Source organism: Octopus sinensis, linkage group LG1 (assembly GCF_006345805.1).
Source record: "Octopus sinensis linkage group LG1, ASM634580v1, whole genome shotgun sequence".
NCBI classification, from domain to species: Eukaryota; Metazoa; Mollusca; class Cephalopoda; order Octopoda; family Octopodidae; genus Octopus; species Octopus sinensis.
Genome location: NC_042997.1, coordinates 137,461,026 through 137,480,384, shown reverse-complemented (window position 1 = coordinate 137,480,384; position 19,359 = coordinate 137,461,026). Strand labels below are relative to the sequence as shown.

General features: G+C 37.5%; 1 protein-coding gene across 3 annotated transcripts in view; it reads left to right on the top strand.

The window, feature by feature from the left end:
* Nucleotides 1–19,359, top strand: part of LOC115212816 (early endosome antigen 1) — a 101,459-nt gene that overhangs the window by 17,798 nt on the left and 64,302 nt on the right. For all 3 annotated transcript variants that reach the window (XM_036505136.1, XM_029781552.2, XM_029781562.2), the window contains 2 exons: nucleotides 10,866–10,970; nucleotides 12,456–12,562. In XM_036505136.1, coding sequence (XP_036361029.1) covers nucleotides 10,866–10,970; nucleotides 12,456–12,562 — 212 coding nt within the window. The remainder of the gene's footprint in view (nucleotides 1–10,865; nucleotides 10,971–12,455; nucleotides 12,563–19,359) is intronic.

Sequence of the window (19,359 nt, the reverse complement as noted above, 5' to 3'; positions counted from 1 at the left end):
TATAATGTAAGACTAACAAATTTTGACTATATTACTATTACCAATGTATCAATTTATTTTTCGCATTCTGAAGATATTTACTGAAACTAAGTTGAAACAATCATAAATGCTACCTTCTTCTTTGTTAATTAATTAAATTAAAGACATACCAGTGAAAACAATGAATTTCTCCTTGTTATTTACATCCATTTTTTCTTGTATTTATATATATATATATATATTAATCAAAGTCTACAGTATCATATATTACTGCTGATCATATTAATTGATTTCATACCAGATATTAAAACCAGATGTTAGATAACAGCACAATTAATACTGCATGCTCATCAGACCTAGCAGCTATGAAAAAAATATATGGTGCTTTGTTTTTTTTCCATACAGCTCTGATGAACACATGGTATTATGTAACTGTGCTGTTATCTAACATCCAGTTTTGATAACCAGTTTGAAACCAATTGGTAAGATTTATGATAATGGATGTGTGTGTGTAAAGCTACATTCAAATTACAAGGATTTAAACTACATGATTATACTCCACAATGTGGAAACTGGTTTATATAAAGACTATATCCCAAACATCTATTATATATGATTAAAATTTGTATGTTGGTTAAATATCTACCAATTAATTATTAATTAATCTATTGATTGCACTGTTAATGTAACATTCAGTTCTTGTTTTGTTCTCACTGAACAAACTTCTTAACTTAATTTTTATTTAAACTCTTCAAATTTTTTGCAGGTTTCAACACACACATACCCGCTAACATATACACTGGTAGCATGGCTACTTTAAAACAATTAAGGAATATATATTTGTGTATGTATGTATATATATATATATATATAATATATATATATATATATAATATATTATATATATACATATATAAAAATATATAAATATATATATTATATATTTTATATATATGTATATATATTATATATATATTATATATATATGTATATATTATAAACATCTTATAAGCAACCGTAAAGGTATTTTTTAATATGCTGCCACATTTCTTGATGGAATTCTTTTCTGTAGAGAAAAAAACTTCATCCTATATTATCAGTATGTATAATATTATATATATATATATATATATATATATATATATATTCTCCATATAGGGAGAATTCATGAAAAAAACAAACATACACATACATACATATACACAAGAGGGTGTTAAAAAGTTCCTGGCTTTGGATAAAAGAAAATAGAGGTGGATCAGTTGATAATGATTTTATTCAACCCTCTCAGGTTCACACACTTATTGCAGTGGTCCTTTGGTTTTTCTAAGCCCTGCAAAAGAATTTGGAAGATTAGGCCTCCAACCAGGGGTTTCACAATACCCTTAAAGCCAGGAACTTTTCAGCACCTCTTTATATACATATAACTGTGTGAGAGTGTGTGTGCATAAGTGCAAAGAATAAGTACTCAACATCTAATGCAGAGCTGATACCTAAGTTGAGATTTCACGTTGTTGTAATTCTAAGTTTCTTCACTTCTTGTATGTTCTGAAGTGAAAGTAACTGAGAAATTTGGAGTAGCAACATATTAAAGCCTTTATTTTAAATAAATTAATGAAAATCTACAACCTGTGTTACATATATTTTCTATTATAGATATCAACACATGCATGCAAACACCCACAACCATATATATATTTATGTATATATATTCAGACCTCTTAATATTCCATATTATCTAAAATATTGAATAAGTCAATATAGTTACAGACACAAAATTATGTCCATTGATGAATGATCAAAGTTACCTTAAGAGCCAAAATAGCCAGCTTTGTGGTTGCAAGTTAATGCCAATTATGTCAAAATATGATGGCAAGATATTTTGTTACATTCTCTTTGCAGCATTATTAACCTGTCTCTTTTAGTGCCAACTATTATTAATCACTAAATCTTCTTAACTATAGCTACTCTTAACATTGATCTTGTCTGTGGTTTTTATGTTTTCCTTTGCTTTCTAATGACTTGGCTACTTTTCATGTTTATTTGCTTATCCTTTCAGCATGTTACTGATGTGTATTCTGTGGACATTTTTATGTGCATCTATTTTGTCTTTAAGACTGAAAATATCGGTTATCTTTTACTTGTTTCAGTCATTTGACTGTGGCCATGCGGGGGCATCACTTGAAGGGTTTTTTTTTTTTTATTAGTCAAAATAATCAACCCCTGGACTTATTCTATTGGTCTTTTTTGCCTGACTGCTAAGTTACAGGGATGTAAACACACCAACACCAGTTGTCAAGTGGTGGTTTGGAGACAAACACAGATACAAAGACACACACACACATATAGATATATGCATCATATATATATACACACACACACACATACAACAGGCTTCTTTCAGTTTCCATCTACCAAACCCACTCACAAGGCTTTGGTAGAAGACACTTGCCCAAAGTTCCATGCAGTGGTATTGAGCCCAGAACCATGTGGTTGGGAACCAAACTTCTACCACACAGCCACACGTATTTGCTTTTTTTGTGGCAGGGTGGTATTTTTGCTGTACTTTTTAAATCAAATAATGACAAATAAGCAGCGTCAGAAGACTTATCAAGTAGCATTTAGTCGCAGCCCTTTTACAGTCTGAATTCAAGTCCCTTCAAAGTGAACTTTCCTAACCAAAGTCCATAAAATAAAATATCACTCAAGTAATGAGGTCAGTTTATATCCTAGATGCAAAATGTATTATAATAGATTTACCATTATGATATCAAATTGTAAAATTTCCTCAATAATTTTCCACACCCTTGCTCTTACTACAAATTTTGTATTATAGAAATTTGCAAGTATTCCTTTCTCTTAATATGATGTTTCGTACTCTATATCACACAATATTCCACTCACTGTGATGTCATTCACAGAGTATTCCACACACTGTGATTTCACACATTGTGTTGTTACTCTCTGAGTATTCCACACCTTGTCATACCACTCACCATATTCCACACAATATATCATGGAGTATTTCATGCACTGTAACTCTCCCTAACATGGTAGTCTACAAACTGTAAGCTCCAGCTCCTATTGCTGTGATGTCTTTAATGCAATACTCCATACATCATGTTGTCCTAATACAGTATTCTGTATTGTCTTAATACATTATTTCACATAATGTAATCTCCTAAAACACTGTCTCTAGTTTAAAGATAACCTCCTTCTCTCCTACCAGTTTTAGAGTCCCTGAAAATAAATAGTCATGGATACTGCTCTTCTCTCTTTTACTAAGTGGTAAAAACAATTCTATCTTAAATATATTGTGTGAAACAAGATGATGGGATGATCATGAGTAGCTTGCCATTGACCATAAGTCTATGATTGACTTGCAGCTAAACAACAATTATAGTTAATTGAATTTTTGAACTGCTTAATGCTTTGCATTTTGTGTTTATTTTTATTTCACTTTTCATACTTGTAAATGTATTCTACTTCATAAAGAAATAACTGCTCTTATTATTAGAAGTCTCTACTTACTTGTTACTTCTTAAATTTTTTTTTTTTTCAGTATTGATGCAGGATATTTGAATGGTTCTAATTGAATAGAAAAGTGCTTAAATGAAATAAAGTTTCTAATTTATAAAATTTCCCATGTATCAACTTTTTGGCAGCATGGGTAAATGTCATGTAAATGCCAGAATCATTCAAGATTGTTTAAAGAAATCAATGCATATTTTTAACTGAGAGTTCACTGTCGGTTCTTGTTAGAACTTAGTACTTCTTTTTTTATTTAGAAACATTTTTATTTGTTTGAAACATTGTGACTATGAGACTAACCTTTCTGCAACAAAATATACATCTCATATATGTAACAGAGTGAGTTGAAGAAAGTATTCATCTGATTTTATCCATGCAATTAGTCAAAAAAAACTCCTCAGGTGTGTTTAATATCTGAAAAAGAAACAAGCAAGGGAGATAATTCCAATATAATCAGCTAACTGAAACTTGTGAAATATAGCTAAGATGATGCGTGTATATATGTGTGTGTGATACACATTATGCATGCCAGAAGAACTCTACTCTTCAGTAAGAGGTCTGCCTGGGCCAAATAAACTGACTTAGAGGGCTTCTTTGAGCTGGTTATGGGTCCTTTTGACAGTGCAGACATATGTGATCTAGTTGGTATTTCATCCTAGATATACTAAAAAATAAATTCCCTTCAACTAGCTTTGGCCTCTACAGGGATGACACACTGGCAATATCAAGAGGCACCAACAGCCACACACTAGATAGGCTCAGAGAGGACCTCGCAAGCACCATGAACTCCTTCAGACTGAAGGTCACTATAGAGACCAACCTGAAAAATGTAGATTTCCTTGACCTAGACCTAGAATCTGGTACCTATAGGCCCTTTAGGAAACCAAATAGGAAGTTGTCTTACATTAACACAGGTTCCTGCCATCCAGCCATAGTGTTCAGGAACCTGGTTAAAGGTGTCAGCAGGAGAATTTCCAGCTTGTCTTCAAGCAAAGAGATCTTCAATGCTGCTGCTTTGTACTACAACCGGAACCCTAGCCCCACCAAGAGAAGCGCCACTAAAAAGTACTGTGGTTCATGCCACCATTCTCTTTAAACATTAAGACCAGAGTAGGTAAGATCTTCCTTAGTTTAGTTGATAGACACTTCACCCATATCAATAGATTCAGTGTAATATTTAATAGACACACCCTGAGATTATCCTTTAGCTGTGCACCTAGTGTAAAAAAAGTTTTAGTATGTAGGCCCACACCTGAGGCGGAGGCAGGATGCTCATGCAGGGGTAACACAACTTGTCCACTGAACAGCCACTACAATACGGAAACAGTTGTTTACAAGGCAGAAGTAACAGCAAAAGGACCCAATGGACAAGCGAGCATGAAAAAATATGTGGGGGCAACAGAAGGCCCCTTCAGAAGCCACTTTAATGACCACAAGTCCTCCTTCAACATCCCATAGAGACATAACACCACAACCCTAGCCAACCACATCTGAGTTTTGAAAGAAAGCACCACAGAGTACAGCATGAAGTGGAAGATCCTAGAAAAATGCAAACCATACTTCAATAGCAGCAGGAAGTGCAGATTATGCCTGGCTGAGAAGTGAGCAATGTTAAAAGGTATCCAACACATGGATGTCTACCTGAATAGCAGGAGTGAGGTGTTTAATCCTTGCCTGCATGAAAGGAAGTACATCCTATTGTATCTGCATGCTCCACCATGACTGCAATCACAGGTCCTCTCCTCAACCCTCTGCCAACAACTTTCCACCAATGCCTTCGAGTCTGGCAAAATTATGCATATGACACCACTACTGATATCACACACGCCATCCTCACAGAAGCACCACATAATAATACACATCTTAATACACATAATAATACACATCTTCCCCACTTCAAGATAACTCTTAACAGCTTAGCATACCCAACTCCTAGCATACATAACTCCTAACCAGCTTAGCATACATAACTCTTAACCTAATCCCCCTGGCCTCTTTTTTTTCACCACCTTCTTTCACAGGTGCTAATCCACCTCCGACAATAGAGAGCAGTTGCCATATTCCCTTCCATATCGGCTAACTCTGATGAGCGTAAAGTTATATAATCAGATTGTTACCTAACACTACATTGTATTCTTTACATGAAACTGATTGGTAAGATCAGCTGTGATGGATATTTAATACTATACTTTTCGGATAATATATATATATATAAGACAAGGTAAAAATAATGCTCATTACTTATTTCTTCATTGTAGTAAATTAGACTTACAGCTGTTTCCAGTAGTCTCTTCCTTAATTTCATCCAACTTCTGTCCCTAACTTGATTCAAATTCAGAAATATAAGGTACCAAACTAGTTTTCATAGAGCATCTTAATTCAGATCTTCGTGGTCTATACAAATTGCATTATCCTTAGCTGCTGAATATCTGCTTTAAAATTTGGGCACAAAGCCAGCAAGTCTGGTGGGAGGAGGCAAGTTGCTTAAATCAACCCCAGTGCTCAACTAGTACTTATTTTATCGTCCCCTGAAAGAATGAAAAGCAAAGTCAACCTCAGTGGAATTTGAACTCAGAATGTAAAGACAGACAAAATGCTGCTAAGCATTTTACCCATAATGCTAATGATTCTGCCAGCTCATTGTATTTTCTATACCTGTCATATTAACCCTTTTGATACTAACTTGTCCAAGACTGCTCCTGGTTCTATGGTACAAATTTCCTGTTTTAATGTGATTGAAGTTAAAATTTCTCATTAAACTTTCATGTTAATTTGTTTCAAACATCAGGTAAATAATGACATGGCTGATTTATTTTATTGTATTCTTCATTTTTGGGAGATTATTTCAAAGTAAAACTGTATTTCACCAGAAATATGGTAACAAAAGGGTTAAGGAGAAACCATTTAAGTAGATTTTTGTTTGACATTGATTAATCCCTTGGGGGTCGTTGGGGCACTGCAGCCATGCAGCATATCTTGGGTGCGAAAGTCTTACAGAGCCCATCTCTCTCCAAGCTAAACTCATTTCTACAGCTGAGTGGACTGGAGCAATGTGAAACGAAGTGTTTTGCTGAAGAACACAATAGATCGCCTGGTTCAGAGATCAAAATCACAATCTTACGGTTGTGAATCCAACACCTTAACCACTAAGTTACATGCCTAGTGGTACTCATTTCTTCTGCTGAGTGGACTGGAGCAACATGAAGTGAAGTGTTTTGCTCAAGAACACAACACATTGCCCAGTCCAGAAATCAAAACCACAATCTTACGATCATGAGTCCAACACCCTAACCACTAAGCCATGTGCCTCCACTGATTTTTGTTTAGAGAAAGTAATGTTCTATTAGGAAATACATGACTGTCACAACATAACATTTCATTTCCTCTCTACTCATTTAACGTTTAGCATTCAGATTACTCAAATGTAATGCCTATTTATTCACATTGTTTTAAATTAATCATCCATTATCTTGTAGCCCTGAGATTTCAATGAAGTGATTGTTTATGTTTTGAATGACATTGTCAGATAGGTGTGAAAGGCTAGTTTTTAACATGGAACGGAATATCTTAAGCTGGATATGGCTGGCTTAAATGCTTAAGTGTTAAGGCCTTAATCATATATAAGAAATCAATGTTATGTTATTTTGTAGTCTTTTGAGGGTGATAATTTATATCCTTATGTGATGGTTGCGTATCTAATCTGGCAGACCTATAGCATGTAGGTCATTGGCCAAATGATTATTTTGATCCTTAGGTTTGTTGTTATACATCCATCAAGTTGAAGACTATATTGCACTTCTGACATGCACTGATTAACTGCATGTGATGTATGGTGGCAATCTGAGTTTATTATACTATCTACCTTCACTATTGCCTGAATGCTTCTTGTTGTCTCTAAGCCCCAGGTCAGCCTTAATCACGCAGATCTATCAGTGAAGACATCCCATCCCATTTTCTTAGGGGTTTGTAGGACTACATTTTTAAGTAAATCCTTCCATTTTTTTAAAACAATAGGGTGTAGCTTGATGGAAGTGTGACTGCTATTTCTTGAAAAGTCAAGTAATAGCATTGGCTCTCTAGATCTAGAATCTAGTAGTAGCCACCCAGAGGTTGGAAAGTAAATTTGATTTGAATTCAGTTGTTGCTGTTCCTATGCATTTACAATCGAAACTAGTCATCTCGGCACATTGTATATATATATATAATGAGGCTATTGATGCTGCTGCTAGTTTTGTATGATTGTATTTTTAGGATGCTATTGTAGCGTACTCTTTTTGGAATGATAGTACATAGAGTGGTATGTATTGTGAGAGCAAGCATTTGAAATAACAACCTGTACTTTATCACATACCCTGTTGGCCTTTTATATTTAATATTTTTGTTTTATTGTACAGTGGGTCTGCAAAGTATTGGATATTCTGTAATTGTATCAATTACTAACAGTAGAATTACAGTAGATAATGAGAGTCATGTACTTACACATAATGGCCTGTTACAGAACAGCCTGCCTTTTATTTTACAAGGTGGTTAAAATTACAGATTACAAGTCTAAAGATGTGGTTTGTGCATTGCTTATGAGAATGTGAATTAAACTGTTTTGGTTTCTTTGTAGTTTATTATGATTTATTGTAGGAAGATTGGACAAATTTTTCAAACAGGATTGGCATTCATCATCATCATTGTTTAACGTCCGCTTTCCATGCTAGCATGGGTTGGACGATTTGACTGAGGTCTGGCGAACCAGACTCCACCACGATTAATCTAATGCATTGCTTATATTCAATAGTATGTAACTCCTTGTATGTTTGTGCATGACATGCTGTTGAATATGATGGTTGGTTATAGCTGATGTTCTCTAGCATTGCTAATAAGAAGTGAGTTGGGGGTGGTCTGAAAGGTGTTGTTTTAAGTTTATTGTTTTTCAAGATAGATTTCTAGGTGGTTGATTGCAGACTTAGAGAAGTTATGTAGCTGTGCCTTGGGATAGTAGCAAAATGTAACTATGATGTCATCTCCATATAATGTTGTATGTATTTTTTTGTCAGAAGTGTTGCAATGTCATGCAGATGGTTAAATAAGGAAATCAAGAATCTTAGATATGCTGGACAAGTTTCATTTGCAATGTGTTCTTCATATTCTTAAATAAAAAAAATGTTCTCACATTATAAGGCCTAATGAAGAATTAAGAGATTTATGAGCAGGAATGTGGCACAAGTAAATTGAAAGACCCCATCATCAGTGAAACAAATGTGCTAATGATGAAATCATTGGTGATGGTGCCACGTAATTAAAAAGCACTAGTGCTAGTGCCATGTAAAAAGCACTGGTGATGGTGCCACGTAAAAAGTGCCCAATACACTTTGTGGAGTGATTGACTTTAGGAAGAGTATCCAGCCACAGAAACCAAAACAGACTATAGAACCTGGTGCAGCCCCTAACCTTCCCAGTTCCTGTGAAGCTGACCAACCATACCAGCATGGAAAACAAATGCTAAATGTTGATGATGATGATGATAAAAGCTTGGTTACAAAGTCAGAAGATAATGCAGTTTTTATTTGCGTTTACTTTCTGGCTCACCCTCATACAGTGATGTTTGCTGTATTTTTTCAGTGACTTTGAGTCATTGAAGGACACTATTTAAATGGTTATGAAAGTAAAAATTCAAGGAAATACTGCCATTTGGTTTATATACATATAACTAAACTCTGACAGTTACTAAATCCATTTGTTCACATTAGGTTGGGTTAGCTGATTCTGTGAATCATTTGAACACTGTTTTACAGATTCTTATAGCTTTCTGCAATTACATTGTGGTGGCAGTTGAACTTTTGCTCTTTAGGTCCTTACAGTCCTTTTGCCTCACACTTCTATTACTGGTGCATATTGAAAAATAGAAGGAATATTTTCACAAAATATTATTTTAAGGATTCCCATGTTTACAAATATTAACATTCTGGGTGAAAAAGTGTTGTGTTGATGTTAGAGAATATCTGCAGTTGAGGTAAACCTAGAAAGATTATGGAAAAAGTTGTTAGATCAGAATATTGAACTTTAAATGAGATGATACACAGCTGAGATGTAAACCCATAAATCTAAACCAATATAGAAAAATCAGATCAGCAGGCAGAATTCCTTGCACATCAGAAAAAAATACTTTGCATCATTAGTTTTAGCTCTTTATCATCTGAGTTCAAATTCTGCTGAGGTTAATTTTGCCTTTCATCCTTTTGGGGTTGATAAATAAAATACCAGTCAAGTAACAGGATTGATGTAATCTTTATCTATATTGAGATGTATGTATACATTAAGTGAAATTTCTAAAATTAACGAGCAAAAGAGGATAGTAATATTGTAAGAACCTTATGTGTGAGAACATTCTACTTACTAACTACTTGGTATTGCATCTAACATTACACCAGATAGTCTGGTAATTTCCCCACAAGTAACGTTTTTGGATAAGCTAGTACCCATTACTGAGAAAATATCCAGAAAGAGTTGCAAAGAATCTTTAGGGGGATGCTAGAATACAGAAGCAGTTTTATACTCATTTTTTACAATGCAACAATTTAAGGAAATGCTCTAGCCTATGGATTTGCTTGTTTAGCACCAGGGTTGGCTTGGGGCTAAACAGCAGCAACACTGTCAGACCAAATTCTTATCTCTTCTTCTGCAACAGTAAATAGAAATAGCATTTAAACTGGCCGTATCCGGCCCAAATATTCTACTTCTGTTATGTTCAAATCAACTTGATTCAGTCTCATACCTACCCTATAATATCATTCTACAAATAAACAGTCACTTTGTTGTTAATCTCAAAGCTACAAGGTAATGCATGATTAATCCTTTAGCATTCAAACTGACCATATCTGGCCAAAATATTTAACCTGTTTTATGTTGAAACTGGTCAGATCTGGCTTTTCACCTCAACCCTGCAATGTCATTCTAAAATTAAACAATCACAATGCCTCTAAACTACAAGATAGTGCTTGATAAATTCAAAACAATTTATATAATCGAACATTATATTTGACAGAGTAATATGAATACTAATGGGTTAACATATGATATAGCAATATAGGTTTGAATGAAAATATAATATAGATTGTTCAATAGAAAAAAAATGTTTTTATCAAATGTGGTAACCATTTGTTATAATAATAGAAATGACTGAGGTTATGTAATCTTCTTGCAGCTATTGTACCTGGAGCCAGATAAGTAGCTAGAACATAATAAAATCTCTTTTTCATCAACATTATTTCTGGTCAACTGGGACACAGATTAGTGTTAAGTCAATGATGATAATTGAGCTCATTAAAAGTTTGTTTTTTTATTTATATATTTATGATGTATTTTTTCAGGGTTTCATTTGTCCTCAGTGTATGAAAACATTTAATTCAGCAGAAATCCTTCAGAACCATTTCCAAGAACACAATGTTGTCAAAAGAGATTATGCTGATGGTGGTGTAAGTATTCCGGGAAGTTCTTAATCCTCTTTAGCTGTCATTAGTTTTATTATAGTATTTTTGTGTAAAGTTCTTAGATATCAAATACGATGCTGAGTGTGCATGGGAGAACAGGAACAAGAAGGAAGAAAAGAACTAATAAATGTTAGAAGTGGCTAATGCATTGGAGGGGTCAGAATCAGGTAACTGAAGAAAGAATTAGAGGATGCAAAGCAGTTAGATTTATAGCTAATGTGAGACAAAATTCCAAGACAAATAGGCAGGTAAAGACAGAAGGTGAGAGGCAGAAAATTGCTACTGAGAAAGAGAAATTTATTATTACTAAAATAGCGACAATTCAAACACTAATACAATAAATAAACATCCTTTATTAATTGGGGACTAATATACTTAATGTATGAGCCTAAAAAGTGTTTAATTAATGAAAATTACAGCTGTAATAAACAGACATTAGCTTCAAGTATTAATTCTTGTCAAAATGTCAAGAAATAACTTGAGTAGTGACAGGAAGTGAAGTTGATCTTATGTTAAGTACTATGCCTACTCCAGACATTCATATTAATGCTGGCAGTTTTGTTCATTTTGATATTTTTATCAGATCTTCTATTTATCATCTCATTTTATTTATTTTTATTAACACCTTTACTGTATTTATTATTTCGTATTTTCGATCGTGGCCGATGCCAGACCCCCCTGGCACCTGTGCAGGTGGCACGTAAAAAGCATTCACTACACTCGCGGAGTGGTTGGCGTTAGGAAGGGCATCCAGCTGTAGAAACACTGCCAGATCAGACTGGAGCCTGGTGCAGCCCCTGGCTTCCCAGACCCGGTCGAACTGTCCAACGTGTGCTAGCGCGGAAAACGGACGTTAAACGATGATGATGATGATTATTTACATATTTTATCAATTATTTTATTGCTTTCTCATATATATGCATAGATATATAGGGCTTTTATGGTATTAATGTCACATCTAGAAGCGGTCTGTGGCCTTGCTTGTGACAATTTTCAATAAAGAAAGGGAAAATGCTCAATAAAGCCTAGTATTACTCATGCATACCAGATTTTTGGTGCTTGAGTCATATAAAAATTTGACTGAAAAAAAAAACATTCACTAACTTGGTAACTTAAAATATTGACAATAGGAAATTTCCCAGAGATACATTCTGCATGACAAACTTATACTTTTGTGAAGGTTAACATACTTATTGTACTGAACTGAGAAAATGTTTAATTGATAAAAATAATTAAAATTGTACTTTTTAGCAAAGCGAAGCTTATTTGCTTTAACAATTAATTATTCTTCAGTAAGTGTATACAAGAGAAATCATTTGATATCTCTATTATAACAGTAAGTTCTTAGTCAATAAACCATTGCTCATCTTTTATACACAATTAGAACAATTTCTCTTTGTTATTAACTACTGTATCTAAATGTTTATGCTTATGGATAAAATCCTTTTTTTATTTTTTAAATCTTTTTAGGAAGGTTTCCTATGTCCACTTTGCAAAAAACCATTACCCTCTCAAGATGCCTTGGAAAAACATTACATGTCTGTACACGATGGTAAAATTCCAACTGTGGAAGAAAAGTAAGTTGTATATTTTTGGTTTATTGTGGTGTTCTTATCTTTAAAACTGTATTGAAAGTGCTTTATGTAGGATGTGCACAGTGTTTAGTGGTGCTATTTTCTGTATTATATACATTCGTAAATCTCGGTGTTTTGGTTTTGTATTTGTCTGAATGTTTTTTTAATCATCAATTTCTGGTATTTTTTATGTTTTGAGACTATATCTCTTTATGTTGGTAAGTTTGTTAGGATTCTTCGATATATCCAAATCTATTATTATTATTATTATTATTATTATTATTATTATTATTATTATTCCACTGAGGTTGATTTTGCCTTTCATCCTTTCAAGGTCAATAAATTAAGGATTAGTTGAGCACTGGGGATCCTGTAATAATAAAAATGTCTGAATGAGATTATCATTTGATTTGATTTGCAGTAGGGGTGAAAGTTCATAATTAGAGAGACCACATTGATGGTTCTAGTGAGATAGGTAAACAATATTAGAAAAATTGTTTAGTATTGAGTCTGGATGTAGGTGAGATACAGTAAGGATGATGTATTTAGGTGAAAGTAATAAATTCAAAAGAGCAGAGGTTTTGAATTGGTTCTTCATTTAACAGTTATCCTGTATAATCTTATAGAACTGGCTTCATCTAATTTCTATATATCTAGTCCAGTTTCTGTATTTCTGAGAATCTAAGATACTTGTCTTCTTTAGGATTGAAATATAACCTGTATCAGGTTTCTGGTCTGGAAAGCAGATATAAAAAAAAACCTAATTCCAATATTAAACAGGTGGTCAATTATAGTACTGAGATAATAGTGTAGAAAATAAAGTTTGTGAATATATCTTGTACATACTGTTAGTATTTGTGGGAGTCCTCACTAAGTGATGTGAATATTGGTGTAGAGAAAATTTATTATATTGATGTTAAGAAAGTTTTGCTTCGAAAAGATAGCATGTGTAAACATGTTTGGTGAACTTACTATAACTTGCTATATGTTTCTTGCCATAAGTGTTGTAACAGAATGCTCAGTGAGCACATATATGCACATGTGTGACAATAAGGAAGTGATAAACAAAATTGACTTGAACATCATAGGTGTAGGCAACCCGTTAGGAAGGTAGTAACACCAAATAAGAACTAATGTAGGCTGGCAGGGACACTTTAGTCCTACCATAAACAATCTCATTAGTGCTGGTGGAACCATAAAATGCTCCCAGTATCCTTCCGATAAGGTGGTTAGACAAAAGATGAGTGTCCAGTTGTAAAGACTGTGACTGTGAAGTTGATATGTATTGCCAGATGACAGGAGATGAGATGCTTTGGAACCCATCCAACCATGGAAAAATAAGTGATATTGAATATTTTGAAAAGATTTCTTTCAACTCCCCTTCATTAAACTGCTTCATGCTATGTTAAACTCACTCTTAATGAAAATCTTGAATCTCTTGCCCTTCATTGCTTTATGTCATCTCCTTTTGTTTTGTACTATTATTTGCAATCTACTTCTCACATCCCTTTGATTCTGCCTGTTTCACCTATCTCTTCACTTGCTTTCACTTACTGCTTCTCAGCTTAAGCACAAGACAATTACATGTCCTTCCTTCTATGGATTATCCTCTTGAGTACAGAGCCATATATACAGCATTATAGAGCCCTAACCAAAGCAATACTCTAGGGCCTATCAAAGTTATTTACTGACAACGAGCTACAGCATACATAGGTTAGCACTGGATTCATAGTTTCATGAGCCACCAACCAACTGCTCAGTGTACCAGGCCTTATGACAGCACCGCTTTTATATATTTTGGTTATTCTTTAAGTTCTGTATTAACCATATATGTTTTGCCCCCACTTAATCATCATCATCATCGTTTAGCGTCCGCTTTCCATGCTAGCATGGGTTGGACGGGTCAACTGGGGTCTGTGAAGCTGGAAGGCTTCGTCAGGCCCAGTCAGATCTGGCAGTGTTTCTACGGCTGGATGCCCTTCCTAACGCCAACCACTCCGCGAGTGTAGTGGGTGTTTTTTACGTGCCACCTGCACAGGTGCCAGACAGAACTGGCGAACGGCCACGAACGGATGGTGCTTTTACGTGTCACCGGCACGGGGCCAGGCGATGCTGGCAACGGACACGAACGGATGGTGCTTTTACGTGCCACCGACACGGGGCCAGACAGAGCTGGCAAACGGCCACGAGCGGACGGTGCTTTTACGTGTCACCGGCACGGGGGCCAGCCGAGGCTGGCAACGGACACGGACGGATGGTGCTTTTATGTGCCACCGACACGGGGCCAGACAGAGCTGGCAAACGGCCACGAACGGACGGTGCTTTTACGTGTCACCGGCACGGGGCCAGGCGAGGCTGGCAACGAACACGAACGGATGGTGCTTTTACGTGCCACCGACACGGGACCAGGCAGAGCTGGCAAACGGCCATGAGCGAATGATGCTTTTACGTATCACCGGCACGGGTGCCAGACGAGGCTGACAGCGGACACGAACGGATGGGTCACTTAACCCCTGCTTTCTGATATATGATTTGATTTTGATTGTTCTCACTGGTCTTGCCGGGTCTTCTCACGCACAGCATACTTCCATAGGTCTCGATCTCTGGTCATTTCCTTGGTGAGACCTAGAGTTCGAAGGTCGTGCTTCACCACCTCGACCCAGGTTTTCCTGGGTCTACCTCTTCCACAGGTCCCCTCAACTGCCAGGGTGTGGCACTTTTTCACACACCTATCTTCATCCATTCTCACCACATGACCATACCAGCGCAATCGTCTCTCTTGCACACAACATCTGATTCCTCTTAGGTCCAACTTTTCTCTCAAGGTACTTACACTCTGTCGACTATGAACACTGACATTACACATCCAACGGAGCATACTAGCTTCATTTCTCGCGAGCTTACGCATGTCCTCAGCAGTCACGGCCCATGTTTCACTGCCATGTAGCATGGCTGTTCGTACACATGCATCATACAGTCTGCCTTTTACTCTGAGCGAGAGGCCTTTAGTCACCAACAGAGGTAAGAGCTCCCTAAACTTTGCCCAGGCTATTCTTACTCTAGCCGTTACACTTTCAGCACACCCACCCCCACTACTGACTTGGTCACCAAGATAACGGAAGCTATCAACTACTTCTAGTTTTTCCCCCTGGAAAGTGACGGAAGTTGTTTTCTGCAGATTTTCAGAGGTTAATGCTCCCGAGCATCTGCCACATACAAAAACCATCTTCCTAGTTAGCCTTCCTATGACATTGCTGCACCTCTTATGTGTCCATAGCTTACACTTGGTGCATCTTATAGAGTTTCTACCTACACCTTTTCTACAGATCGAGCAGGGCCATCTACCTGAAGGCGTTTGTGATTTGTCTACCTTCCTACTTATTAGGACTTTGGTTTTAGCTAGGTTGACTCTAAGGCCCTTCGATTCTAAACCATGCTTCCACACCTGAAACTTCTTCTCCAGTTCTGATAATGACTCAGCAATTAGAGCAAGGTCATCAGCATAGAGGAGCTCCCAGGGGCATCCTGTCTTGAATTCCTCCGTTATTGCCTGGAGGACTATGATAAATAGGAGGGGGCTGAGGACTGAGCCTTGGTGGACCCCTACCTCTACCCGGAATTCTTCACTGTACTCATTTCCAACCCTCACCTTACTAGCAGCGTCCCTGTACATGGCTTGCACAGCTCTCACTAACCATTCTTCTATTCCTAGTTTCCTCATTGACCACCATATGAGGGATCGGGGGACCCTGTCGAAGGCTTTCTCCATGTCAACAAAAGCCAGGTACAGGGCCTTATCTTTGGCTAGGTATTTCTCCTGCAGCTGCCTTACCAGGAATATAGCATCAGTGGTACTTTTCCCTGGCACGAAACCAAACTGCATCTCATCTAAACTAACTCTCTCTCTAATTAGTTGGCTTATGACCCTCTCTGTAACCTTCATCACCTGATCCAACAGCTTGATACCTCTGTAATTATTTGTATCTAGGGCATCACCTTTACCTTTGTAGCAGTTGACTATTATGCTGCTACACCAGTCATTGGGTATGACTCCTTCATGTATCACCTGATTAACTATACAGGTGACTAGGCTATAGCCGACACTACCAGATATTTTGAGCATCTCTGCAGTGATACCTGATGGGCCTGGGGCTTTCCCTGTCTTCATGCTTCTAATTGCCTTAGCTACTAAGGAACTATCAACCCTGATAGCTGGTCCCTCTGTTGGGTCAACGTTCGGCAGACTCTCTTTATCCCATTCATTTTCTTTATTCAGCAACCTTTCATAGTGGCGTCTCCAAGCCTCTCTCTTTGCATCCTCGTTTAGCGCAAGTGAACCATCTTCCATGCGAACACACTTCTCTCCCACCACATCACAATTCTCTCTCACACACTGTCTTGCAACGCGAAACACCTCCAGTCTTTGGTCCTCACGGCGCAGAACATTGGCAAATTTTTTCTTATCTGCTTCCCCTCTGGCTAGATAGACCTGTCTCCTAGCTTCCCTTTTAGCAGTCTGATACAATTCCCTGCTACCACCATTCTTCCAGTGCTTCCAAGTCTGTCTCTTTTCTCTAATAGCCCTGTCTACGACACTGTTCCACCACCACGTTACCTTGGGACGAGAGGGGACTTTGCACCAGCCACAGATCTGGTCAGTGGCTCTCAGCAGGTTGTCCCTTAGAAACGTCCAGTTGTCCTCTACCCCATGTGATACACTATCCCCTTCTACTTCGTCAAAGGCTTCAAGTAACATGTCTCTAAATCTCTGTCCATTCACAGGATCCTTAAGCTTCCAGATCCTTCTTCTCCATGTTGGTCGTCTTCTGGTTGTCCTCCTACTCCTGATCCTAAAGTCACTAACTACCAGTCTATGTTGTGGGGTGCATTCTTCGCCTGGGAAGGTTTTGGCATTTATAAGTAGCCATCTCTCCCTTTGCCTGGCAAGGATGTAGTCAATTTGGCTGGTATGTTGGCCCGATCGGTAGGTGACTAGGTGGCTGGTAGGTTTCCTGAAGTTAGTGTTGCAAATCATAAGATTATTTGCATCGCAGAACTCCAGCAGCCTGGTTCCCTCCTCGTTGCGGGAACCAGAGCCATAGCCTCCATGTACGCCGTGGAAGCCCCCAGCATGTCGTCCAACGTGACCATTGAAGTCACCAGCCACAAAGAGAAGGTCTCTGTCGTTCGTCAACGAGGTAGTCTGCAGTAGAGTGTCATAGAATCGGTCTTTCTGTCCATCAGGTAGCCCCGACTGAGGAGCATAGGCTGATATAATGGTTGCTAAACTATGATGAAGCGCTAATCTAATCTTAAGTATTCTGTCGCATACTCTGATTACCTCAATTACTTTATCTACCCATTTCTCAGCGATAAGTATGCCCACGCCTCCAACCCTGTCAGTGTTCCCTGCCCAGAAAATCTTGTACCTGTGTTCCTTGCCTGTGAGGAACCTAGCAGAACCTCCTCTCCACCTTACTTCTTGCATACAACACATATCCACACGTCTCCGTTCAAGCATCTCAACTATCTCGCCAGACCTACCTTTCAGTGTGCCAACGTTGAGGGTGTGGGAGGTATGGGCCCTAGAGACCCTGCGTCGGTGGACAGTAGCTTCATGTACCTGAAAAGAAAGCTCGCATTTGGCAGAATTCATGAGCAAGTAATACAGTAGCCTTCAATTCAACCTGCATAACACTACCCATTCATATTTTGCACTGTATGATCATTACCTTACCTAGGTCGAAACTAGAAGTAGGGATGGTGAAAGAGCATTTGCAGTCTTCAAGGGAAGCAACCCAGGGATGAAAAGAATAGGAACTTCCTGCATGTGTGGAGGGGGTGGGTGGGCGGGTCAACCCCAAACTAGCAAGAGGATTCTGTTAATCGTGATAGCAAGAAAGTAGGTTTGAAAGTATCAGAGAAGTCAATTTTTAGGGGAGACGATGAGTGGCTATGAAACGGGAGCAAATAGGGAGACGAGACAAGGCTAAACGAAAAACATTACATGAATGGTATGTTGAAAACTGAAAGAAAATATGAATAGAGGGTACTGAAAAATCGTGATAGCAAGAAAGTAGGTTTGAAAGTATCAGAGAAGTCAATTTGAAGGAAAATATGAGAGAGAAATTGAAGGAACTGAAGGAATAGTGATTATACGTGCAGTGGGTAGTAGGAAGCGAGGTTGAAAGAAGAAATCTTAACTTTTAGCCGTTCATGAGCTGTGCATTCGTAGTGGAGTTGAAAGCGAGTGGGCTTAGCGATTTGCGGTCGCTGGTTTATATATGGCGATGGTGGTTATCGAAGACGGGGGCATATAGAAGACATAGGGAGAGGGACAGGGTTAGTTTGGGGAGGAGGGGGGGAATAAATGGTCAAGGAACACATGTGTGGAAGCTGTGCGATGGGTTTTGACTGGCATAGTGGGACAAGACGAAAGTGTCGATAATATTTATTATTTGATATTAAGATAGGCTTGGAGAGAAAGAGGTAAAATCTAAAATCTGAGTTCGTCAAGGAAGTCTTAACTGGACCCCAAACTAGCAAGAGGATTCTGTTAATCGTGATAGCAAGAAAGTAGGTTTGAAAGTATCAGAGAAGTCAATTTTTAGGGGAGACGATGAGTGGCTATGAAACGGGAGCAAATAGGGAGACGAGACAAGGCTAAACGAAAAACATTACATGAATGGTATGTTGAAAACTGAAAGAAAATATGAATAGAGGGTACTGAAAAATCGTGATAGCAAGAAAGTAGGTTTGAAAGTATCAGAGAAGTCAATTTGAAGGAAAATATGAGAGAG